The sequence below is a fragment of the Cornus florida genome, unplaced genomic scaffold (assembly GCF_030987335.1).
Source record: "Cornus florida cultivar Cherokee Brave unplaced genomic scaffold, ASM3098733v1 CherokeeBrave_3.0.0_Hap2_Chr05, whole genome shotgun sequence".
Classification (NCBI taxonomy): domain Eukaryota; kingdom Viridiplantae; phylum Streptophyta; class Magnoliopsida; order Cornales; family Cornaceae; genus Cornus; species Cornus florida.
In genome coordinates this window covers 99925648-99952759 of record NW_026775575.1, presented here as the reverse complement: position 1 = coordinate 99952759, position 27112 = coordinate 99925648, and the positions used below count along the sequence as shown (strand labels likewise).

The following is a 27112-nucleotide window of genomic DNA, read 5'->3' as shown; positions in this document are numbered from 1 at the left end:
GATCTGTTCAGGTGAGCCGAAAACGAAACAAACCAGAGCAGATCTAACAGAACAAAAACAAAAATGGCATAAAAATTGTCCACGGAGCTCACTTATTCAAATACGCCGAATTTATTGCTACCGTAAGAGACAAACTAGTAACTCCCCCCTCCATGGAAGAGAGTGCAAGAAGGAAGAAAACCAAGGCTTGTTTAGAGAGAGAAAAGTAGAGAGAGGTGAGCGTTTTCTGTCGGTGGAACGCTATCCGAGGTTCTGTGTTGATTACTTGATTGGTTTGAACTATTTTGAGTATGTTCAAAACATGCATGATATGAATGAATGTGGCATTGTTTTCATTGAATGTAGCTAGCAAAGAGTGGTTGGTAGACAGCACACGGTAGTTGAAATGTAGAATGGAAGATACATACAATGATAAGTAAGCCTTGGAAATGAGTGCAACAGCTTCTTAAATTAAAACATCGACGACACAATATTGCATGGGAGAACAACCACATTAAAAAGACGTTAGTTGATGGAATATGATCGACCTCTCAACAACCTTCACTCACTCCATTAATTATTAATACTAGTATCTTTCGTACTCACTTACAACTGATTCTTTGTGCCTCTTGCATTAAATATTATACATCCCACCAACCTTTTTCCCAAGTCTCGAGCTTCATTCTCTCTCTCTCTCTCTCTATATATATATCTTCTTCATGATCTTCTGCAAATGCTTTTCAAGTCTGTAGCTAGCTCTATATAATTGGGATTGGACCTGACAGCTCGTCTTCCTCTTACATGCTAGGTAAGTTTCTAGACTTGGGTATTGAAAAACCTTTAATTACATTTTTATATTTGCATGGGTTGAATTAAATTTAAGACTTCTAGAGTAGGGTTTTGATCGATAGACACTCAAATTTCTTATAAATTGTCATACCACAAATTAAACACACACACACACACACATATATATATATAACACAATATTAACACATATAGTTTGGCACAACTCGGCCTACGACCTTTATAGTGAATATATTTCACTATAAAGGTAAAGAGACTTTCAACAGTATATCGTGTACACAAATTTTTTCTACAGGGTGAGCCGGATTATATCAAGATGGGTTAAGGGTAAAAAAACACTCCTCATATATGGGGTTTGTGTAGAACTAGTCTATATTTTGTTAAAATGTGCATATTAATTCATAAAATTAAAAAAAGAAGTGTAAATAAGTCCCTTAGACTATTTTTTGATAAAAATTAAATATGAAAATCATATTTTACCCTTTCAATTCCCTTTTTGCCCTCACTCATACGTGCATATACCCATTTCCTCGCCCCTCTCTCTCTAGGGTTAGAAACTTGCTTATCCCGGATCCGCTTCTTGTTTTGTGACCGGAGCCTGTAAGAGAAATGGAACAATTGGATGAGATCGAAATCGAACAAAGAAGCTAGCTCGTACAATCAAGGGATATTTGACCCATCTGTTAGAGAGGAAGCAAGTAAGATCTTCGAGCAGGAGTGAGTGGGTTCCACTTACACCAAAAGATGATTAGCAACCATTTACGCCCCGTGGACTCCGGTACATCACGCGGAAAGAAAGGATGCTTTCCAAAGAATACTAGCAAGCGGGCGAACGAATCCGTGAATGTCACTTTAAAATACTGAAGTATCAAAATCGCCCCCAAAAAAATGCAAGCAAAGGCATACCGTGAAAGAAACAATTCATTCTTGACGAGGCCTCGGATTAAAATGCTCAAATTCCAGTTCTTCACCAGAAATAGACTCTGTACTTAAAGCCAGCAATTTTGGAAACAAGACCCACCCACCAAGCATCAACTTCTTATCTTCTTCAAAAGATCTCTCTTTTTCATCTTAAAAAAAAAAAAAAAATCAGCTTTTTCTTTTTCTTTTTTAAAAAATCAATATTTTCAGTGATTATGGGTAAAGGTTCATGAAGCATTGTTATTTTTTCTTTTTTCTTTTCTTTTTTTTTTTAATAATAATATTATATGTAGACAAAAAAAGTTATTTTATATTATTGATATTTACAGTTATTAATTTATTCAAGTGGAGATATTATCGTTATTTTATATAATACAGAATCTATTTGTACCAAATAAAAAATATAAGAATTTTTTTACCACACATGGACCCTTATACACTATATTCATAATAGAGCGGGGTTTTTTTACACCCCTGTCAAGATTTACGTGTATACCACTACTTCACGAGACCTCTGCTTGTCATTAATGTTCTATATCCACTTTACCAAACTTCTCCATGAGTTGTGTGACAAGGATTAATTCAAGACCCCTCTTTGCTCTCTTTCCCGTGCTTTTTATACCCACTCGTGCATTCTGAATTATGATTCGTGTATCGGCGGACACATAATTCATAATTTTTTTTAAGGATTTGATATTGTATTTAGAATGATATTTGCCCAAATCTATTGCATCTTGTTTTTTTATCCAGATTTTTACTGCCCACAGCATGCATTTATTGTGCTCTAACTCACATGCACAGCAACTCTATTTTTGGTTTTTTCTCACCTGTCACTTATATCATATTCATCTAATGCATCACAGGCGATTTTCAGTAAACATATATACACACACATATAACATCTATATGTAATACAGTGGGTGGAAAAAATCCCAACACTTCCAGAATATTACTTATATATCTTTTGTTGTCATTTACAAGTGATTCTGTGTGTGTTGCTTCGATCTATTATACACTTCCAGCTTTTTTCCTGAACTCACCAGCTTCATCCTCTGATGTTCCTCTGCAAATGCTTTTCAAGTCTGTAGCTAGCTATACATACTTGGATTGGACTTGAAGGCTAGTCTTCTTCTTACCTTGGTAAGTTTGTTTAAACTTGGATGATAAACAACCATTAGCTAAATACTTTATTAATTGGGCTGAGCTTTTCATTTAATTTTATCTTTTTTGTTTCAATGGATGAACGGAGGAAAAAAAAACCGATGAACTATGGAAAGCACAAGAATGAAAGCTACACCCTCTAGAAAAAAAATCTCCCCTTCACATTTCGTGAAGTTCCCAATGCACTAAGTTAGAGGATTTTGGTTATAATAAAATAAATTTCTTTCAATTCTAAATTTAGACCGTCGATTTGATATTCTCAATCGACAATCAAACATATGTTTTACACCATTATTCGATATGGGTACTATATATTTTTTTAGGGGGGTAGGTGCTGAAAACACTCTCAAGTATACTTGGAGTAGCATTTTTACTTCCTATTTCAAAAAATATGCAATAAACATCCATAATCTTTTAAAATTGTGTAAAATTACCCTTATGTAAGAAATCTGACAAAAATTATTTTTGTACTACTCATTTTGCTCTTTTAATCTTCCGAAAATACCCATCATTCTTTCTCTACTCTGTAAAACTCAATCTTATGTAAGAAATCTGACAAAAATTATTTTTGTACTACTCATTTTGCTCTTTTAATCTTCCGAAAATACCCATCATTCTTTCTCTACTCTGTAAAACTCAATCCAAACAGAACTCTCCATTCTCTACCAGAAAGTTTGTTCCTGTCCATCATAATTGGGTTCGACTCCCAAAACCACACAAGAAGGGTGATTTTAACGTCATTCTTCTTCTAGTGTTGGTCCGGCCAAATCCAACAAGCGAGTAAGCCAACTTTATTACAGCCACTAAAGTAGTTATTGGACCGCGCACCTGTGTCTTTTTCTCTACTTCCTTTCCTCTTCACGAGGGGTGTTACAGGGCCATGCTTTCAATGCAAAAGATTGTGATCGGATTGAGGAGTTTGAAAATGTTTGGAACTGTGAGACCGTGTTTCCAACTTCAACTCTTTTTCTTTAATTAATGAAATTAAATAATAAAGAAAAATTCTGTAGGACTAAATGCTATGGACAGAGAGATGTGTATGTTGTTCCCGTTTCGGCAGCTGCCGGCTACTACTGGAGGTCTGAGCACCATATATAGATAAGGGGATGAAAAGAGGCTTTTTTTTTTTTTTCAACTATCTTTTTATTATTAAGGGTCAGTTTGGTGCAATGGAAAAGGGAAGAAAGGAAAAGGAAGGTGATAGAGGGGGATTAAAAAATTGTGTTTGGCTAAAATGGGTAAAAGGAAAGAAAAGGAGAGGGGAGACTTTGGAGGGTTATCTATAGGTTTATACAATAGTTTTCTAATCCTCCCAAAAATGGGAGGAAATAGAAGGAAAGTGAAGGCAAGGGCTGATATAATATTTGTGATGTCAATTTTACCCTCAAGATTACACAAGTTTGCAAAGAATTACATACAATTTAGCAGTTGTAAAGAGAGTGAGAGACGGTGGGCCAGCGGCTGAAGCTTGCGAACGGTGAACCCGAACTAGAACAGTGGCGATGGAAACTGAAAGATATGGGTTTTGATTTTCTGAACAATCTGAAATGATATGCTGATATGGGTTTTGAACTTTTGATTCTTCCAGATAGATAAATACACTAAAATATATGGGTTTTGAACTTCTCATTCTTGTAGTTTGCAGTTGGAGAGAGAGAGAGGGAGGGTGGGGGGCAAGTTCAGAGTTGAGAACGAGAATAACGATAGAGGGGCTGAAATGATTTGCCCTAAAACCCATCATCCATGCGCCTATAGATTTGCCCTAATGATATACGGAGTAACCAAGATACTGTAAATAAATAATGTTCCATTGTTCCACTCTTATCAAATATGTGATATTCACATTACATGTTTTATATATAAGATACAATTTGGACATTTTGTGAGCCCAATATTAGATCACAGTGATTTGTGTGAACCTAGTAACCTGTCTTATATATGGTGTGCACGTATATATATATAAATGACAAATTTATTTATATTTTAAAATATGAAAGGGTATAATAGTAAATTTATTAAAATAATTTCATTTCTTTTATTTCACCAAACATAATTATTATCTTTTTTTTTTTTTTTTCCTTCATTAATCAACCAAACACGATAGAAGATTAAAATTATCATTCTCTTTCTTTCTCTTCCCTTTCCCTCATAACTAATGTTATCATTTCCCTTCAAATCCACAGTACCAAACATAGCCTAAGGCTCCAAGCATTGTATCGAGGACTTAGACAAGAAACTTTGGGAACGGCGGAACGGATTCACCTCTAGAAGAGAAAATCAATATTTTTATTTATTTATTTATTTATTATTTATTTTTTATATATCAATGGTAGTAACTCTAAACCAACTAAAATTTTGAGTCCAGTTAGGATCCAAATTGATGAAGTTGAATTAGATTATTTTTAGATTGAAGTTTTAAGCCCTAAAATTTTAACTAGACTGGAATCTAAAATTTTAAGCCCTCCCTTGCTTGCCAGCCACCGATTCCACCGGCCGAGCTCACCGCCGAGTCATCCACGGCCGAGCTCTTCACAGCCGAGCCTGTCTTCTTACCACCGTCCGTCCTCTCTGTCGTCGTTCCATCAAAGCCAATCTCGTCGCCGCCTCCATCACGGCCGATATCATCCAAAGCCGAGCCCTCTGAGCCGCCGTCAGTCCTCCAAGCGAGTCACCGCCGCAGTTCTTCATCACAGCCGAGCTTCTCCTTGCCCGCCAGTGCCGCAACGCAAGGTCACAGCCGGTCCATTCCGTCACCGTGCTGTACCTCTATTCTAAGTTCCCTGCACCGTCTTTACTCACCGGTGTTTCCGATGATGGGGTTTCTAGCTCTCACCAAAGTCGGCGATCAGGATGGTCACGGAGGTAGAAACGGCGGGTTTGAAACTCCACAGTCGCCTCCGCCACCGTCTCCCCCATCAACGCCACAGCCTCCGAAGTTGCCTGCAATAAAATTTCAAGCTTTAGTTTTTTTTTTCTTCGCTGGATTTTTGGGTTTATTATGCGTATATGTATTATAGAGGTGAAGAGATTGATGGTGATGAGGAGTACAGGCCGGAGTTTTTTTGCCCCTTCTGTGGTAAGGAATATGACGAAGAAACAATCCAAAAACAATTTAGGAAGTTGAATTGGAAGTTGAGGACTATAATGATGAGATAGATTGATTCAAATTGGATTTCTGTAATGGATGAAGAGCATGCGATCGAAACCCAGATGGAATTGCAGAGTGCAAAATGACGAAATGCTGTTTATTGTCCTTTTTAGTCTTTTTACAAAATTTTATATTTTTATATATTTTATAAAATTGTTGACTAAGGGTACTTTAGTCAAGTTTGGTTTTAAATGTGTCGGGACTCGATTGCATCAAATTAAAACTTGAGGAGTGTTATTTGCACAGAAAAGGTGTGATATGTACTATAAATATACTTGAAGAATGTTTTTTTTGCACTTTATCAATTTTTTCACCTTGAGAGAAAGTCCCACTTTTATTATTATTTTTTTTAATCAAAAAATTCACACACCTACCTTTGTTCCCAATTAGACTATTCACTAGACCATGCTCAATGTAACGAAGTCGATATAGACATTGACATCGCTATTCTTTTTCTCCTTTTCCTTTTCCTTTTCCTTTTTGTCGGCAAAACAAAACATGCATCACATTTTTTCGTACTTATTTTTCTCCATTAGACCATTTAGTGATTTAGTGACCGACACCAATGATTGTTTGAGGACCAAAACTTTGATACAATACAATTCTTTTAGGTGTATGTATTATGTATGTATATAATATATATGTGCGCTCTCTCAATAACCTTATTTGAAGTAGAGGCAACATTGGAAATTTAACTAATTAGTAAGATTACTAATAAATTACGAGTACTTTTTACTTATAGTTTAATTACTAATACATTACAAACTATATATACATATATATGTAATCCATGAAAGGACTCTCAGGACTCAGTAACATTCCAAGTTGATAATTATCCATCAAATGTGCTATATAATGTTAAACGGGATGAAAAAAAAAATTAAATAAATAAATAAATTTGTTGAACCTACAACTTTGTAATATTCGAGAAAAAAAAATAGTAAATAATTATTTTCTATTATCAAAGAAAATCGTGTCTAATTATTTGTTGTGATACTACATAGCTGATATTTCCGGAATAGTCAATAATTTTTCACACATGCTTGTAGTAATAGATTACCCTATTTGTTTAAATTTATCAAAACACACTGTCTTGATTAGTTTTATGCATTACTTTGCAGTGCTCTTTAGAATTTTGGATGTGAGTGGGCCCCCCATTGATGTCATGTAATGGATGGGCCCCCACACCTCTGGAATTTCCCTCATTGGACATCCTTAAAACAAAAGAAAAAAATTGTATCATTGCTCTAATAAGTAACATAAAAGTATGGTATGATACTATGATGTTATAAAAGTGCTTCTCTTTGCTAAGCCATTTCAATTCAGAAGCAGGCACTTTATCAGATTGAGAGAAAATAATGGCAGACGAATTACGCCACCCACTGACTCAAAGAACAGGATCAAGTTTTCTGAAAGCTTGTTTCAATGGAACAAATGCATTCCTTGGTAAACTATGATCCACTTTTAAATCCCAATTCAGTTAAACTTAGTAGCTCTTTCACTTCACATATATAATCCATTGAAATTTCTTGAATTTTTCAGGAATTGGACTTCTAACTGTTCCTTATGCCCTCTCAAGTGGGGGTTGGTTGAGCTTAGTTCTGTTTTTCTTAATCGCGGCCATGTCCTTCTACACCGGACTATTACTGAAGAGATGTTTGGATGCTGATCCATCCATCCGAAGTTATCTTGACATTGCTGAGCGCGCATTTGGTACAAAAGGCCGCGTTATGGTCTACATTATAATGAACTCGGAGTTGTACCTTGTGGCAATAGGCCTACTGATCTTAGAAGGGGACAACTTGCACAAACTGTTTCCGAATTTTATGATCAAGATTGGGTCATTGGCAATGGATGGAAGACAGTCATTCGTTATCATCACTGCACTTGTCATTCTGCCCTCAATGTTGTTCACTGACTTGAGCATATTGTCCTATGTCTCTGCCACCGGGGTGTTCTCTTGCCTCATTATCCTCGGTTCTGTTGTTTCTGCTGGTGCAATCGATGTAGGGTTTCACGCGGAAGGAAGCTTGTTGAACGTCGATGGCATTCCTACTGCTGTCAGTCTGTACATTGTTTGCTTTGCTGGGCATCCAGTAATCCCTTCCATCTACACTTCAATGCAACACGTGTATCAGTTCAGTAAGGTAAACAACTCCACTTATTCACCACCATGACATAAAATCCTACACTTTGTTGCATATTTGAAAAGTTTGGAGGCTCAAGTACTTTGTTAGCCTGCATTTAAGATAAATATTGAAGAACAAACTAGGGCCTGATCTGTTTTCGGAAAGTTGAAAATTAGGAAACTGTACAAAGGCTTGTTTGGTTGCAGTTTTTTGAAAACTCAGTTTGTAAAAAAGTAGACTTGTTTGGTTTGTAACTCTGTAAACAGTTTTCTGTTTTCTAAGAATTGAAAATAGAAAACTATACAAAAACTCTGCTTAGGTTCAGTTTTATGAAAACCGTTTTCTAAAAACTCAATTATAAAATTGTATGTTGTTTTTCTGTTTTCTAAGTTCTTAAGAAATGTTTCTAGAGTTAAAACCAAGCAGGCCTTTTTTGAGTTTTTGAGAACTGTTTTAATGTCTGTTTTATGAGTTTTTTAAAACTGTTTTAAAAAAACTGAACCAAACAGAGTTTTCATTACTAGTTGACTAAAATGGTATCTCTTGGCTGGCTAATGTGATATGGGGTTTCTTCTTTTGCTGATTGATTTGCAGGTCTTGTTAGTTAGCTTTATCGTCACAATTACCACCTATTTGTCAATGGCCATTGTGAGTTATCTCATGTTTGGAGAAAATGTTGAATCACAAATCACACTGAATCTATCAACAGGAGAGGTTAGCGCGAAAATAGCGATATACACCACTTTGCTCATTCCGGTTACAAGGTACGCGTTGATGGTTACCCCGGTTGCAACTGCTATAGAGAGTGGGCTATCAGATGATTACAAGAACTGGAGGCCTGTGAGGTTAACAATCAGGATTGCATTACTGTTCAGCACGGTTATTGTGGCTTATGTATTTCCTTATTACGAGTCCTTGATGGCCATTGTGGGATCCATTTTTGTTGTTCTAGCTTCATTCCTGCTTCCTTGCTTTTGCTACTTGAAGATTTCTGATTCCTATCACAGCTGGAGCTATGAGCTCATGGGCATTGTGGGAATAATTGTGTTTGCATCCTTTGCAGGCATTTTAGGGACTTACTCATCTGTAGCTCAACTTGTGGATGATTATTGATTTGTTCTAATGTCATTTCCGTATTTTATACTAGTATTAAAATTAACATTCTAGAATGCACCACAAGAAGCTTTCAGTTGGGGTGTCTTAAGGTTGTTTACCACCTTACCTGAATGACATTGACATAACTATGTTTATACAAATATATAGACATTTAATTATACATGTATATTGTTATATATATATATATATATACACACACACACAAATATACATGCAACTTGTTATACATATGGACATGAATAAAACATGCAAGACACGTTTAAACTTTTTCTCAGATACTCTTACACCGTTCCTTAATTTAGGATTTAAGAAAAAAACATGGCAACAGAAATTGAACTGATCGTATGAAAGAAGCCAAAAAAAAAAAAAAAAAAGGTTTGTATTTATTCAAGTTTTGTTGCAATCAGGAGCAGTATGAATTGTAAACATCTGGGTCTGCTGTCAATAATGTTGGTCCAATTTCTGGCAAAATAGCCGTTAAAAGTAGTTCTCGGAATGGTTAGGTTTGTGTTTTCATGGGTTGGATTCATTAATTTAGGATTTGAACTAGACATGCCAAAAGTCACAATGCCACAGATTTCACAAGGGCCAGCAATCCTCCTCATTGATCCACATCACATCACATGCCAATGTTGACAATTATTATATGCCATTAACTTTCTGGAATTAGAAAACAAAAAATATAGGACCTACAGTAACTATGAAAATAGTTTTCTGTTTTCAGAAAACAAAAAATTGTACAAAAAATTCTTTTTGGTTCAGTTTTTTGAAATATGTTTTCTGCAAACTCAGTTATAAAAAACCTATTTTTAGAGAATAATATTTTATTATTCTCTGAAAACTGTTCTCTATTTCTTGAGTTGCTGAACACTGTTTTCAGAGTTCCAAGCCTTCTTGGGCCAGTATTGCCTGATTTTGGGCTTGGTTTTAACTTACTTGGCTAATGGGCCTATTGTTATAGTCTGTGTTTGAATGATTATACCAAAATTTCAAGCACTAGCTACTGTGGACCTGACCCAGACTTCAAAACCAGATGTAACTTACCAAAAGCCCAACAACAAGAAAATTATGTAACTAAAGAAGAGCTCTTTACAAATGCCTCGTCAACCTGAACTACCCAAGACAAATAGTCTTGGAAACTCTGAAACCATCTGGTTTTTCCATCTCAATTCCCCATGGGAAGAAAGCAAAATCAAATTATTCACTCAACCCTTCTTTCATTATCAAATGTGATGCCGTTGTAGTGGGTTCTGGCTCCGGTGGGGGTATCTTTGCCGGAGTTCTAGCCAAAGCTGGCTACAAAGTGATTGTCTTAGAAAAAGGACAATGCATGGCCAGAAGCAATCTCTCACTTCTTGAAGGACAAACTATGGACCAAATGTACCTAGGCAATGGGTTTCTAGCAACCGATGATATGGGTGTTGTGGTACTTGCAGGTTCAACAATCAATTGTTAGAACTTGTACTTGATGTTTGATTTGTTTTGATGTCAGTAGCTTACTTGACTGAAAGCCATTTCCATATATCATGCTTCTTTTTTTATGGACCAAAAGAAGGTGATCTACACTTTCTTAAATTCAAAGCCTGGAATGGACTTGCACCATTGGAATCTATTTGATTCGAGTAAACTTAAATGTTATGTTTGGGAACACCGAATCGGTACCTTGGATTTAAAATTAGAGAAAGTTTAATTTAAAATTTGTACTAAATTTTTTTCAATCCCAAATTCAAGGCGCTGAATCGGTGCCGCCAAACATAACAAAAGTGTACTTAAATTTTCATAAAATAAGGGTCTAAGCTGAGGAATGATCAAGGATTCTCTAATATTTTACTTTTTATTACTGACGTGACACAATGTTGTTCGCTGAATGCATGAGTGGAAATCAGTGGATCTTGGTTGGGACATGTGAAAGGACACAAGCAAAATGACAATCTATGAACTAGGATCTTGATACAACTTATGCCAGTAATTGTTAGAATTGAACTACCCTTTTCCCTAATCATCGACTTGTTAGGCAAGACCAACCAAACTTAATTCTGGTTAGGAGCTATGTTGTATCTAAGGTTCGCAATCATGGTATCGATTGTGATAGTGATTGCGGTGTGATGGAATCAGGTCAATATTAGAATTACATAATAATATCTGTTATTGCGTAATATTATTGAGTAAAACTCATTTACATGTATTATGAGACCTATAAACTTATTAACTATTTTAATGGTAGAAGGCTCAGGTAGACCCCTCCAAGAAGCTTCCTTTTGATTACATGCAATTTTTGAATCCCAAAGATGTGTGTATATATATATATATAATTAAAAAGAATATATAAATTTCTCAAAATTCTCCTACACCACTTAGCAAAACTTCAATTATTTCAAGTGTCCTTGTTTAATTCTCTCATAAGAAACTGGAAATAATTTCAGTGTTTGCTTGCTTAATTTTTTTTGAGAAAACACGAATACACAATAACATGTGCAAAATCAGTATACAAGAGAGTGATCATTTTTAGATTTGCAGTACAACACATAATTAAGTAATAACATAAGAAAAATAAGAATTGCAATAAACGAACTCTATTAGAACTGAGCAAGAACATAGTGAAAAAATATATATATATTCAGTTGAAAATTGAAATTAGGAGCAAACAGTAGAGAATAACAACTACTCAAACTTCTTCATAACGGAAAGAATTTACAGTTGAGATGGATGATCAGGCTTGAAAAATTAGTTGGGGTCTCTTGAAAACACAAATACATCGAATTCCAGGAGTCATGATTCTTGATCAAAGCTGCTCCTTCCTGCAAATTTCTCAAATTTTCCAAGAGAAAGAAAATGGAAAATGAAGCTAAGAGAAGTAACCAAAGAAAATAAAATACTTTAGTGCAATTGAAAAATACGTAATACGCCACCAGTGAGAGATAATAATGCATCATCACTTCCCACAGAGAGTTTTTCTTTTTTGTGCCTTGTATTATCTAAATTAAATATGGTGTTTCATCAATATATATATATATATATATATATATATATATCATCTCATATATATTTCAAGCATGAGATGTGGAAGTACTAACAGTTTCTGAGGCAACAACATAAACGTGGAGCTTTCTGTTACCAAGGCTTCAAGATGAGTGTCAAGCTAAGGAGTGATTTATGCTCAGATTGTTAATTCAATATGTAGGTGTAATGGAAACATCAATTAATAAATTTTTTTATGGGTAAGAACACGCACTCAACAGTCAAGACCTAGACAGGTACCCGCTATTTTCCAACTACACTTTCCATATGAGAGGAGGAGAAAATAGCATTTGAGATTAAGACTTGGCATTAAAATTCATCTAAATATATATTTTGTTTTTCTATAGCTTCTGGGTAATATTTGTTACGACATATCAATATATCATCATCGAAACTGCTTAATGTTGTATCAATAAAAAAAAAAATTCAACCTTTATGGAATTTTAGGCCTGCTTGATTTGTAATTATAGAAACAGTTTTTTGTTATCAGAAAGCTGAAAATTGTACAAAAAAACTTTGCTTGGTTCATTTTTTTGAAAATTTGATGAAAACTCGGTTATAAAAAAGTTTGTTTTTAGAGAACTGTCTTTTATTGTTCTCTGAAAATTGTTCTATGTTTTCTGAATTTCTGACAACTGTTTGTAAAGTTACAGATCAAGAATTCAAAATTTTAGGGATATATGATAGAATTAAGTAAGGAAACACAACTCTAACTAGACATGAGACTTTAGCTAAATTGGTATAATATGTTGACATAAATGACCAAAATCAGGAACCAAAGCTTCAGCACCTGCCAGGGACGAGGAATAATATGTCGACATGCACCATTTAAATGGTGCACAAGTAGACCTGTTTCTCTCACCACCTGAGAGGGCCGGTGCTTTTTAATCTGTTCAGTTGCTTCATTTTAGTGGTTCAAGTGTATTCATTAAAGCTTGAGAACATATTTATGTATGTATTGATTTGCACCCCCAACTAAGTGCAGTTGAGATATCCATTCTTAATTATGTTGTATATGACAAAATTCAATTAGCCCCAACTAAGTGCAGCTGAGATATCCAAATCTTATATGATAAATTTGAACGAGATTATTATTATTTTTTTTCCTTCGAAAGTTGAGTAAACAGGCAATTTACTAAAATATTGCCCTTAATAGGACACGAACACTCAACCTCTCTTCAAAAAGACGAGTTACCATCTAAACTATCGCCTACTGCTGCCATAAAGGCTTTAATTGTATGCGTGTCAGCTGATTAAACTCCTCTCCACCCTTGTCTAAAATTTAGCAGTGAAAAAACATACTAGCACAGTAGCACTATATATGTTTCAACATTGTTAAATCGATAAAAGAAAAGAAAAGAAAAAATTATATGCTTTGCCTTGATATCATGACAGTTAGTCATAGTTATTCTGTGAATTTCTCCTTTATAATTGTCTAAGCCCAACCAGCTCACAAAACATGGACTCATCACTTTCAAATTATGTACCAGAACAATAGTTCATCAAAATTATACCCCCTAAGTTTTACCCAAAAAAATGGCAGTCTCTAACCAACAAACACAGCAAGGCCTCTTCACGCTCCAGATTTCTGCAAGCAAATCACGGCAACTATTATGCCTTGCCAACTATAATCAGCACAATAACACTATAAATGTACTAATGGTACAAATTGAAACGATATTCTACAACAACAACAATAAAATAACTCACCACAGCTCCAATGGCTATCACTAGGTACCCTGAGATTTTATTTGTAGTTCTCTGCATTCTTCTTCTTTGCTATAGGATATGGCACCGAAGAGTGTACAACACTTCGCTCCCCACGAACTGGCCTCTCATTGGTATGATGCCGGGGCTTTTCCTAAATGCTAACCGCGTCCCAAATTATGCAACTGAGATTTTTCAAGCAAGTGGCTGCACATTTCTGTTCAAAGGTCCTTGGTTTACAAACATGGACATGCTGTTCACTTGTGATCCAGCCAATGTCCACTACATTCTGAGCAAGAAGTTCTCAAACTTTGGAAAGGGTCCTGCTTTCAATGAGCTGTTCGATATTTTGGGAGATGGGATTTTCAACGCGGATCAGGAATTGTGGGAAGGCCAAAGGAAAATGGCCATGTCACTACTCAGTGACCCCGGTTTCCAGAAGTTCTCGACAGCAACAATGTGGAACAAGGTTGAAAAAGGGCTGATCCCTGTTCTTGATCACGTCGCGGGACTTGGAACAGTGGTGGACTTGCAAGGGCTGATTGAGCGGTTAACCTTTGATACTACTTGCATATTGGTTTTAGGCAATGATCCCGGTTGCCTTGCCATTGACTTACCTCGTGTTCCATCTGAAAAGGCATTCAGTGATATTGAGGAAGCAGTGTTTTTTAGGCACATGATGCCTCAATGGCTTTGGAAGCTTCAAAGGTGGCTTCAAATTGGCAAAGAAAAGAAGCTGGTTGAAGCTGTTGTGGTGGTAGACCAATTTTTATCCCACTGTATCTCATCCAAGCGCGAAGAACTGACAAAAAGCAGAAAATCCCAAATGTTTGAAGATCAAGGAAACCACTTTGACTTATTAACAGCCTACTTGAAAGCATTTGAAGGAAAGAGCAGTCCATCGGGTGATCATTCCGACAAATTTATCAGGGACACCATACTTAATTTGGTGTTTGCCGGAAGGGACACGGTTGGTGCTGCACTCACTTGGTTTTTTTGGCTCATTTCAACAAATCCATTGGAGGAAAACAAGATCCGAGAAGAGATCATAACAAATTCTCATTCGAAAGACGGGAGGTGGAGTTTTCACGACGCAGAAGAGCTGAAAAAACTGACTTATCTGCACGCAGCATTGTGCGAATCACTACGCCTATATCCACCAGTTGTCTTGCAACACAAAGCTCCACATGAAGCAGACATTCTTCCCAGTGGCCATCGCCTCAGTAGATACGCGAAGACCATAATATCTGTGTACTCAATGGGAAGGATGGAGACAATATGGGGCAAAGATTGCTTGGAGTTCAAGCCAGAGAGATGGATTTCGCAGCAAGGGGGGATCAAACATGTGCCCTCTTACAAGTTCACCGCGTTTAATGCAGGGCCTAGGAGCTGTTTGGGTAGGGAGATGTCTTTCGTCGAAATGAAAATAGTTGCAGCCACTGTTTTATATAACTACAACATTCATGTGGTGAAAGGTCAATCTGTTTGCGCAAGTGATTCAGTGATATGTCACATGAAACATGGTTTGAACGTCAGGGTTACCAGAAGATCTGTTTGATGCAGTAATGGTTGTCTAGGGAGGAGATGATGGTGCTTCACAATAAAGTTTTATGTGTTTAATTTCTTTAGTTGTAAACCAATTAACACAAAGAAACTCCTAATTAATATGAGAATTTCATTATCTGCTGGAAGAAATGAAGCTTGTATGTTGGACTTGTTTGTCTGTGCTAAAATGTGATAATGCAGAGATTCGGAACACATCAAATTAAGTTATGGCCCTAATAGCTTCTCATTCTTTTCTTTTTTTTTTATTACTTTGCTCTTTGGAAAACTTGAGTCCTTGACCTTTTGAAAGGAGAGGAAACATCTGCTTGAAAAACATTATATACTTTGTAACATATTAGTGAGTTTTGAAAAATAAATTTTAGGAAAATCTATACCTTGTTGACAAAGAGAAACATAGAAATTGTGTATAAATTTAATACGTTGGGTTTGGAAGTACCGAATCAGCGCAATAAATTTAGAATCGGAAGAAATTAAGTTAAATATTTGAACTAAGCTTTTTCAATTCTAAATCTAACCGGCTGATTTGGTGCTCCCAAACATAGAATGAGTGATTTTTTATATCCATTCAACAATATTTTGCATCTTTACTATGGTGTTGAGGAAGATAATTATAAAGTTATAACAAAACAGAACATCATGTTTATTATGTGCACGAGGCAACACCTTAACATATTGTAAAATTAAACAAAGCACAAATAGGAAATTTTCAAAGTTTCAGATGATTTGTAGTTATATGGTCATGGGTTCTCTTTTTCTATCCTAAGTCGTATTTCTTATTATTATTTTATTATTTATTTATATATATATTTTTATTTATCATTTTATGCAAATTCTTTGTTAGTCCTGTTCAATCTTTTTAGAAATAAATGCAGAAAACACCCTTAAAATATACCTTCTACACATATCAATATTCCTATCTCAGTTGATAAGTTATGAGCTGAATATAACTATAATGTTATGTTTGGTGTGCAAGAATGGAATATCCATTCCAACCGTTCCTTTTTTAGTATGTAACTTAAAGTGGGAATGATCATTCCACCGGAATGAAAATCCATTCCACAACTAAATGACGAATTGATTTTTAGAATTTTGTCGTTACTTTATTCGATTCGTATAAAAATGTTTTCTTACAATTACTTTACTAAAATTATATAGTGATAAGCAAGATCAAACCCATATTTAAATTGAGTTTTCGTATTAAAATTTAGATTTAAATTATTATTTAGAGAGAAAAGAATATTAAAACCATTTTTGTGTGTTTGAAAACTAATCTACTGAGAAGAATGCAGAAAATAAATTCTCTATTTATTTCCCTTTTATTTTCCTGACATGTTGTTGTCCGCACTCCATCATTTTCCCTTTTCAGCAGCCCATGTGCACATATATATAATACAATAATGATGAGATGGTGTCAGTTGCAGATGGTGACGTGGCATAGTAAAGAAGCAATCACTACCAACTTTGCAGGAGAACTACTTGTGCTTCATTTTCCCTTAAAAATAAATATAACGTTTTTTCGCTGCAGCTCAGCTCGTTCCATTATTCACTTTTTTTTCGCTTGCTTTCTTTCCATTCTCTAATTATTATAAATAAAATATAAAACATATACATAATAATAATTACATAATATAAATAATAAAAATACATATATATTAACTATTAAAAAATAATGATTTTTGTGCCCTTATCAGATATTTTCTATTTGGTTTTTGTGCCCTTATCAGATATTTATTCTATTTGGTAATTTGGGTTTTTTTATTTTATTTTATTTGTTATTTGCTGTATTTTGTTTTGCTCCTTCACGGGAAGAGTAAGCCTTTGCTCACTATTTCAGCTGAGGTTCTTTTGTTACTCTAGTTTTCAATTAAAAAAAAAAAAAATTGTTGTGCTTATTTTCTTTAAGCAATTATTTTGAAAAAAAAAAAAAAAAAACAATAACCCTGAAACAAAATTTTGCTCGTCCTCGGGCAATTAAGGGTAAAATTAATAAGGTCATAAAATCATTATTTAAAATACTCCTAACTATGAGGTGCCAATTTTGCAGGTGGTTCGATTGCATTACCCATATGCAATAAGGCTTTCAATCAAGATCCCTAAGAGACCGGTTATAATAGAGTTTTCAGAAGATATTCACAAACTTCTTTCAACTAAAAATGAAAAATAAAAGTGAAATACATCTCTTCTCTTTTTTTTTTTTCTTTTTTTTCTTTCTAGTTTATTTATTTATTTATTCAGAATATATATATATATATATATATATATATATATATTTATATATTTGGACATATCATTTTTTATTTTTATTTTTTTAACACAACTTGGAACTGGAACATTATGTGCAACACAGGACGACTGAAGATGGCTTTGAATGCCGGCGGGAATGGACATCCGGCGAAAAGCAAATACACCGCAGCCATGCTTTTCTGTTAGAGGTGCACAACAAGGACGGCGACGAAGTGGGCAGCGAGCATGGAATGACCGGCGACAGAACCAGCAACTCCGTTGACAGTGGTTGGAGGACGGTGGCCTTGAGTTGACGGGGCTGGCGACTTTGAATGCTGGTGGGACTAGAAGTCCGGCGAGCAAGCATGCATGGCTGTGAGCATAGAGGTAGTGAAAGGCGTCTGTGAGAAGAGTGTTACCCATTGGTAACGAAGCTTGGAGGAAAAGTCGATGAATGCCGGCTGGAATAGACATCCGGCGACCAAGGAAATTCTGATGTTGGCAAGATGATGGTACACTGAAATGTCTGAAAATGGTGATTTCCGGCAGAAATAATTGATCGGTGGGGACGAGAGCGGTGGATGGTGAACTGCGGCTGTGAGCAGCGGTGGAGCAGTAAGATTGGGCTTGCTTTTATGGAGAGGATGAAGAAGATGGTTTGGTGGCTTTAGCAAGTATGTAGCAGTGAGCACTCATGATGGAGCAATGGCATGGAAGCTTACTGTGAATGCTTGAATTGGGTTTGATTTTTTTAAAAAATAAAATAACACAAAGAACAAACTTCCGAAAAAATATAATTTTTTTTTAGAATCGACTGTTAGACTAAACCAACTGTGAAACCCGTTTTTTTTTTTTTTTTTAAAATAAAGTACAACAGCACTACAACATATATATTTTTAATATATATAATGAAAATCAAAATAAGAAGGAAACAAAAGTTCCAAATTTGAAATCTTCATTCCACGAAATCTCAAACTCAAACCGGCAAATGTGCTATTTGACGGACTGATTTTGAGAGTGTTGTCGTACTTCATTCAATTCATACAAAAACATTTTTCTACAATCACTTTACTAAAATTGTATAGTGTACAGTGATAAGTAGGATCGAATTCATATTCAAATTTAAATTTCGTATTGAAACTTAGATTCAAATTATTATTTAAAGAGAAAAAAATATTAAAATCATTTTTGTGTTTTGAAAATTAATCTACTGAAATTTAAATCATCTAATCTACTAGACAATAAATTAAGAAAGCATTTAAATTAAAGATAAAAACATAATTGAAATACATGATAGGAATGCAGAAAATAAATTCGCAAGCCATTGAGCTAACTAGCTCCTCGGAACTCTCCAAAGGAGAAAATCTATCCTACTGTCTAACTCCAAAATCGAGCTCTCTTTGCTATGTGTTAGATCATCTCTAATGCAAAATGCTATATTTTCATACCAAATTCATATTTTGAGAAGAGTGACAGTGTCAAAATGTTATATTTTTTCAATTCTACTCCAATGGTGCATTTCATCCATAATGATATTTTTTTGACACAACAACCATATCATGTTTTGAGAGTCTATTAGAGTGCCTTATTTTTATTTTAACAACTTTTGATAATCTTAAAATATGAGAGGTTTTTTGAGAGAGTTTATTGAAATGCCTATTTTCATCCACTTGTTATATTTTGAGTTTGAGAGACCATTTGAGAGTTGCTATATTTGAAAATACATTTGAGAATTTCAAAATATGAGAGATTTTTTGAAAGGCCATTGAAATTTCTTATTTTCATTCACCTATTATATTTTGAGTTTGAGAATTCATCTGAGAGGTCATCAGAGATGTTCCCATAGACTAATCTTTACGAATATCTGATTTCCGCATGCTGTTCTGTTTTTTTTTGTTCTTTTCCTGACATGTTGTCCACACCCCATCATCTTCTCTCCTTCAAAAATGAATGAGTTGGTGTCAGTTGCAGATGGTGACGTGGCATAAAAGATGACTAAGTTCAAAAATAAATTAACTCTCTTCCATGTGGCGCCATGGACTTCAACACTGGATCTCATGGAGTAAAGAAGCAATCACGACAAACTTTGCAGTAGAGACACTGGTGCTTCAATTTCCCTTCAAAATAAATATAACTTTCTTCGCAAATAAAATATAAAATCCTCTTTTTTTTTTTTTTTTTTGTTTGTTTTCTTCCCATTCTCTAATTATTACAAATAAAATATAAAACATATATATAATAGTAATTACATAATATAAATAATAATAATACATATATATTGAGTACAAAAAATAATGATTTTTGTGCCTTCATTACTCAACCTATGCAATGACCATTCCATTCCTATGTAATTTTATTTTTTAAATCAATTTCTTAAAAAAACTTTCATGTTTCAAGTCCAAAAATCACCATTACCTTCCTCCACCATTGCCTATCGCTTTCCACCACCACCGCGGCACCGCCATCTCCTTTAATTCACCACCAACATTGTTTTCATTTGTCACAACTACCACCGCCGCCGCCACCATCTCCTTTCACCATTGCCACCTCCTTTCACTATTGCTATTTTCTACCACCGCCACCTCCATTGCCTTTCTCCACTGCCACCACTACCACCTCCTTTCACTACTGCTACTGCCACCACCTTCTATTACCACTACCGCCACCGCTATCGCCTTCCACGACCACCATTAGTGCCACCGCCACCACCTTTCACCACTACCACCACCACCACCACCTTTCACCACTACCACCACCACCACCACCTTTCACCACTACCACCGCCACTACTTTCCACCACCATCACCACTACCTTCCACCACTGCTTTCCACCACCACTATCACGTTCCACCACTGCCAACTCTACTACATTCCACCACCACTACAGTCACTTCCATTGACTTCCACCACTGCCACTTACACCATTATCTCCTTCCACCACCACCACCACACTATTGCCATCGTCTTCCATCAACACCATTGCCGCCTTCCATCAACACCGCCGCCTTCCAACACCGCCTGCTTTCCACCATCATCGTCACCACCATCCACCACCATTACTGCCACCATTTATTTTTAAAAAATTATAAAAGAATGTCATTTTGTTAATTTAATTTATTTGTTATTAAGAGGTATATTTTGAAGAACTTAAATTGAAATTTATTCCATTCTAAATTTTAAATTGATCCAACTAAACATTAGAATGATTATTATCATTTAATTCTTACACATTTCATATTTACAATCAAACAATAGAATGAGAATGAAATTCCATTTCATTTTCATTCTCATTCTAATTCCATTCCTACTTGCATTCCATTCCATTCATACACAATTTTTTTTTTATTTTTTTTTTTTTTTTTTATTTTTTAACGAATAAATATGAGCTCTGTTTGATTTCTAAATGCAACATTCACCTTTTTAAAGTGGGTTTTGTTTGATTTCTAAACGCAACATTCACCTTTTTAAAGTGGACATTAGTCCTATTCGGAAAAATGACAAAGAGGTTGCTCATGATAAATTTGTTAGAAAAATAATAATAATAATAATAATAATACTCCCTTTGTCTTACAAAAGGTTGTCACTTTTGGAAACATAACTTTTTAAGGAACTAATTTTTAATGCATTTTATTATTGTGATAAGAAATGAAATTCCAAATTTACCCTTTAAAATTTTGTCTCAGTGGTTTGACCATTTCATTAACAGGAACTTCTTAAATATTGGCACCACTTGTGCAAATATTTTTAACTAAATTAAAAAAAAAAAAAAAAAAAAAAAAAAAAAAAGGCGGTTGTACAAAAATTCAAAATAAAGAGAATTTTTTAAGGAACTCAATTCAACTGACCCAATATTCTTAAACAAACAACTCCTAATCCACACCCTGCTACTCTTACCCAATGCTTATCTATAGTTATCCAAATGTTATCTTTATCTTTTATCTCTTTCCCTCATGTTTATCATTATTCCATTTTCTTTCTTTACTCTCTAAACAACCCAGCTTCCCAATTTAAAATGGAAACCTTACCAAATTCAGACTATGTTTAGTGCAAAATCAGAAGGGAATTAAGTAATGAAAAACGTCAAACAATTCTTGCCCTTCTTCTCAAGGGAAGTGAAAATGGAAAATTGAAAAGGGGCTCGATAAGTGCAACAGCAAATAAGTTTTCTGTTTCTGTCAAAACCATTCAACGTATTTGGAAGCAGGCAAAGTCAGAATTTTCAAATGGGTCTGTAGTTGATGTAACCAACAAAAAGCCGAAGAGAGTTGGTCGCAAGCCGATACAAATTAACTTCAGTAAAGTATCAAAAATTCCTCTTTGGCAACGAAGAAACATTTGATCTTTATCGTTTGCTATGCAAGTTACGAAGAAACAAAGAGTATGTTTGTCAATGTTTGAGGCATGTAGTCTTCATAATAGGCCAATTTTCTGTAATATGTTTAACTATATCCACATTGATGAAAAGTGGTTTTATATGTCGAAAGAATTAGAGAAATACCATCTTCTTCCGGAAGAAGATGAACCTGTATGTACTTGTAAGAGCAAAAAGTTCATCACAAAGGTTATGTTTTTAGCTGCTGTTGCTAGGCCACGATTTGATACGTATCATAATGAAGTGTTCTCAGGAAAGATTGGAATTTATCCATTTACATGCAAGGTTTCTGCAAAACGAAGAAGCAAAAATCGTGTGGAAGGAACATTAGAGACAAAATCAATGTTGTCGGTAACTAAAGATGTAATTCGATCATGTTTAATTGAGAAAGTTTTACCAGATATTCAAACTAAATGGCCTAGTTGCAGTATGAGGGAAACAATTTTTATTCAGCAAGACAATGCAAAACCTCATATAGATCCCTCGGATGCAAAATTCCTTGAAGCTGAAGCCAAAGATGGGTTTGATATTCGGTTATCATTTCAACCTCTAAATAGTCTAGATTTGAATGTGCTTGATCTTGGGTTTTTTAAAGCAATTCAATCACTTCAATACCAATAAGCTCCCACTACAATTGATGAGTTAGTTGCTGCCGTAGAAAAAGCTTTTAATGAATTGCCAACTAAAAGTCTTGATCATGTTTTCTTAACATTGCAAGGATGCATGATTGAAAAAATGAAGGTCTATGGGGGAAATAATTACAAATTTCCACATATGGGGAAAAATCAATTGGAGAGAGATAACAATCTTCCTTCTCAATTGTGCTGTGAACTTGATGTTGTTGAAAGAGCTCTCCTTCATCTTCAACAGGGATGATACTTTTGATAGCAAGGTGAGTATTTTTTTTTTCTCTTCCCTTTTACGGAGTATATGTCTATTTATTTAGACTTTTAATTTGATAAAGAATAAATTTAAAGTTAATGTTTTTGACAGGTTTTTGTGTAAAAAATGAAGATTGCTACATGAAGTCAATTGAAACCAATGAGAAGTTAAAAGAGAAATAGGCTTATTTTGGTTTTTTGGTACAGGTTTTTTTGGTGTTGTAGGCTTATTTTGGTTTTTGCTAATTGGTATTTTTATCCATGTCATGGGTTTCATGGTGGATAAAATCATCTTCTGCAATTGTACACGTGTAAATGGCAATGAACATCTATATTTAGTTCTTTTGTGGTTTGACTTCTTTCTCCAACTATTTCACCTTATACCATTAAACAGGGAAGAAAATGAACTCAACTTTACTTCTAATATTGGCAACTAAAATTTCCATATATGTATCTATGTACTTAAAAATTTTCTAGTGTTGACGGTATAATGTTTTTGTTCTCTTTAGCACAATTTCTTGAATGAAATAAATGATGGGTAATGAGTTAGGGAAAAAAAATGAAGGCAGATCTTCATCAACTATTTTTGCAGGGGGACAATTATAGTGTATTATGGATTAACATCCACTTTCTTGTTCAGACTGGGATGTTTGGATGTTGGTACTTTGGGTTCTAATTGGTACATGGGTTCCTAGTGTTGCTCTTGGTCTTATTTCTCTTGGATATACTCAGTGTTTCATTGTTATATTACTGGTGCATCATTGATTTCTTCTACAGGGTTTTTGCTGCTCTCTGTAGTATGTGATACTATCTGCCGGTTAAGGGAGATAATAGGGTCCTTGTTGATGGAAAAGTTTAAAGTTTAGGGTGTTTGTATTGGTTGTTGCTTCTGTTGTCTGTTTTATTGGTTGATCACTTCTGTGTTCTTGTGACAGCCTTGGTTGTCTTGTTTGGCCTTGGCTTGTCCTGTCCTTGTTCGGATTTCTTGTATATTCTCTTTTTTATTTATTCAAAGCTTACCTATCCATCCAACTAAAAAAAAATAATAAAATAAAAATTGATGGTTAGTGAACTAAAGATGAGTCACATGAAATGAGATTAGATTTTGATTGAGCTGGGCAATTGGTGTCTTGCGAGAGCCAGGGTTTCTTGAGCTGGCTTAATCTCTTTGGGAATTGGTTTTATTGGACAGAAGCCTTCTAAGATGTGAGATATCACTGCTCCATCTGTTGTTGATTTTCTGTTTATTTGTACATCACATATCACTGCTCCATCTGTTGTTGATTTTCTATTTATTTGTACATCAGTTCTTGCGGGTGAAATAATCAAACTAGGCCTACTCAACTTTAAAAAAATTAACTCAACTCTGTTTTTGAAACTTTAGATTTGGGTAAATTGCATTATTTTCTCATCTAGGTATTTTTTACGTTGTCTTACTATTGCTTTGGATTTAATAGTCCGAAAGAAAAAAATAAAAATAAAAAGGGATTTGTCAAAATTAAGAAATGCTGTAATTAAATTGAAATCATTTTCTTATATGGGACTTTGAAGAAAGTCTCGAGGGAAGAGAGTTTATCACATATGTTTATTTGCATTTGGCTAAGCACATGGCTTAAAACTGTTTGTTACTCTGTACTTTGTTCACAGTATTCTATAGTGCAGGTATGTCATGTTGCTAGCTTTTTATAATGGGTTCACATGCAATTTTTAATTATTTTTAGAAATTCATGATAATGGTTAATTTGGGATATTAGAAAAAATATTATTGTGAATTGTGAAAGAGGAAGTAATTGATTACATAATTAAATAAAAAGAGATTGAGTGTGTGACCTGGCAAGGAGAAAAGGTGGGCAAAATGTCACATCCCAGTATGGTAGCTGTTACAGGGTTAAATTACACCACGAATTTTTGCCTCTGTAATGGCACTTGGGGCCACCAAGTCTCAGCCAACACAACAACACAATACACACAGTATAGAAATGTAAAGAAGGCACACACAGTTTACAGGGACAAGCCCTAACCTTTGCTCATATTAAACATATTACAAAGGAACATGAGTTCGTACAAGGAACAACCAAGGCTCACACCCTCCTCTCTGTTCCCTCTACAAAGCCCACCTTAGCATTATATAGGCCACTCTCAAAACCGCCCATAACTGCCCACTAAGATGATGGATGACACCCCCATCCACCTAGGGTCGTGCTGGCACCCTCCAAATGTGCCAGCACTATAATGTAGTTGACAAGCCCAACTGCTAGACTTGTTGGCATGTTCTGCTCATGCCACATAACCACAAGAAGTTACATTCTGCATAGTGGAAGAAACCACCCTTAACCGCCTGTGTATTGGTCCTCTCAGAATTGTGCCACATGCTTGGGAGGTTACTCAGCACTCCCCCACTTCCTATGATGAGTAAGGAGGGCCAGTAACTTCCCCCAACCGACCGAGCCCACTAAGCCACCACCTCTTGTAACCGCAAGCCATGACTTTGTGTTGTCTATGCTCTAGCCACATCTGAGTCAACCTTGTGAACCTAGCCCAAGTCCACCAATCTGCACCCACATATATATGTCTCTGAATGCACGGCGTGCCAAGCCATGCACGCTCGTGCGCACGCTCGGGTGTACACCAAAGTACACGCCGGCGCACACACTAGTGCCCTTCTTCGCGCGCCATGTTTGAACCCTCATGCGCCCGTGGCTGTACGCCCGCCTGGACGCCCGTGCGCACGCCGAGCTAGACGTTCACGCACACTAGGTTGGTCGCCTGCCCGCGTGCCCACTTGTTTGCACACCAGCGCGCGTGTCGGTGCCCACTTGTTTGCCCTTCAATATCTTGGATGCTCCCCACTTGTGCAACCATCTTGGAGTGGTGCAACACGTGCCCACACACGTTGGCTAAACCCTCTAAAGAAGCCATGCCATAGCCCAACCGATGTGCTCAACAGACCCCCCTAGTATAGTCTTAAGGAAATCCAGCACTTTGACAGGTGTAAACATCACCCATGCTTGAGGAGTTATAATGGCCTTTCAGGCCTTTCCCGACATCCAAATTAAGTACCGTCTGCGCCAACCAGCTTCTATGGACTCAAGGTACCTCCCATAAAGATCTCGAGTCAAATCTCCAAGTTTCACTTTTCGCCATATTTACGAAAGTGCCATTGGGCACCCCCAGTGCACGCCGAGCATCCTTTTAAGCATCTTGTGTGCACGCTGAGCATCTTGTGCACGCTGACAACCCACTGAGCATCCTCATGGCTGTCTAACCAAAGCCAAAGTATTCCCAAGACATGACATGGCCTTGAAATGCCCATGTCTTCCCTTGGACAACCGTCAAGGGGCTAACAAACCACCCCCACCAGAAGAAGTCGACGCCCTCGTCGACTTGTCCAAGTACTCCCTTACCTGTTTCTCAAACTGCCATAATGTCACATCCCTTTCCCAACTCACTTCTACTTTACTGCATCATTTCCATTGCACCAAGTAATCAGTTCTGCGATTTTTCTTACTCTGACCCTGGGTCCGGTGAGACAAAATCTTCTCCACCTCCTTGTTAAACTGCAACCGAATAACAGGTGGGGCTCTCTTAACCTGCTGTCTTGATGTATCTGCAGTGTCCTCATGAAAAGGCTTGAGGAAACTCACATGAAAAGTAGGATGGACCTTCAGTCTCTCAGGTAACTGTAATCTGTAAGCAACATTCCCCACTTTCTTCACAACTTCAAATGAACCATCATACTTCTGAATCAGCCCTCTGTGAACAGTCTTGCTGCTTATCTTCTTCCAAATCTGTGGAGTCAACATCAACAGAACCTTGTCTCCCACTTGGAACTCTAATGGCCTTCTCCCTTTATCTGCATACTTTTTCATCCTTCTCGTAGCCTTGGCAAGGCTGTCCCGTGCCTCTTCCACCATCTCTTGCATGGAACGGGCATATTGGTATGCTGCAGGGCATCTTCCCCCAGTCCTCTGCACTGCCACCTCCTGTGGTGTGCGAGGTTGTTGCCTTGTTGCCAACTCAAAGGGACTCATTCCTGTTGCTGAAGACCTATGCAAATTATAAGAGAATTGTGCAGTGTCTAGCA

General features: G+C 36.0%; 2 protein-coding genes and 1 long non-coding RNA gene across 9 annotated transcripts; 2 read left to right on the top strand and 1 right to left on the bottom strand.

The window, feature by feature from the left end:
- Positions 1 to 460: 460 nt before the first annotated feature.
- On the top strand, positions 461 to 9403 carry LOC132307955 (amino acid transporter AVT1I-like). 7 transcript variants are annotated; one of them, XM_059805869.1, is made up of 5 exons: positions 461 to 787; positions 2796 to 2847; positions 7343 to 7462; positions 7559 to 8163; positions 8740 to 9403. In XM_059805869.1, exons 3-5 carry the CDS (start codon positions 7375 to 7377, stop codon positions 9256 to 9258), a joined length of 1212 nt encoding a protein of 403 aa, XP_059661852.1. In that variant the 5' UTR covers positions 461 to 787; positions 2796 to 2847; positions 7343 to 7374; the 3' UTR covers positions 9259 to 9403. The 7 variants fall into 7 exon arrangements, with proteins under 7 accessions (XP_059661852.1, XP_059661850.1, XP_059661849.1 ...); XM_059805867.1 differs by having other exon boundaries at positions 2789 to 2847; XM_059805866.1 differs by having other exon boundaries at positions 2751 to 2847.
- Positions 9404 to 11856: 2453 nt separating this feature from the next.
- LOC132310408 (uncharacterized) lies at positions 11857 to 12539 on the bottom strand. Its single transcript, XR_009482603.1, has 2 exons — positions 12336 to 12539; positions 11857 to 12059 (listed from the first exon to the last, which is right to left on the bottom strand). It is a non-coding gene; the product is annotated as an uncharacterized LOC132310408 (long non-coding RNA).
- Positions 12540 to 13999: 1460 nt separating this feature from the next.
- On the top strand, positions 14000 to 15544 carry LOC132309847 (alkane hydroxylase MAH1-like). The gene has a single exon (XM_059808111.1). It carries the CDS (start codon positions 14000 to 14002, stop codon positions 15542 to 15544), a length of 1545 nt encoding a protein of 514 aa, XP_059664094.1.
- Positions 15545 to 27112: the final 11568 nt, after the last annotated feature.

Excerpts from the sequence above, each read along its gene's own strand:
- LOC132307955 (XM_059805870.1), top strand. The coding sequence starts at position 7,375 with ATGGCAGACGAATTACGCCACCCACTGACTCAAAGAACAGGATCAAGT. Across the intron at positions 7,463-7,558 it reads TGGAACAAATGCATTCCTTG|GAATTGGACTTCTAACTGTT; the intron begins GTAAACTATGAT and ends TGAATTTTTCAG. Across the intron at positions 8,164-8,739 it reads ACGTGTATCAGTTCAGTAAG|GTCTTGTTAGTTAGCTTTAT; the intron begins GTAAACAACTCC and ends ATTGATTTGCAG.
- LOC132309847 (XM_059808111.1), top strand. The coding sequence starts at position 14,000 with ATGGCTATCACTAGGTACCCTGAGATTTTATTTGTAGTTCTCTGCATT.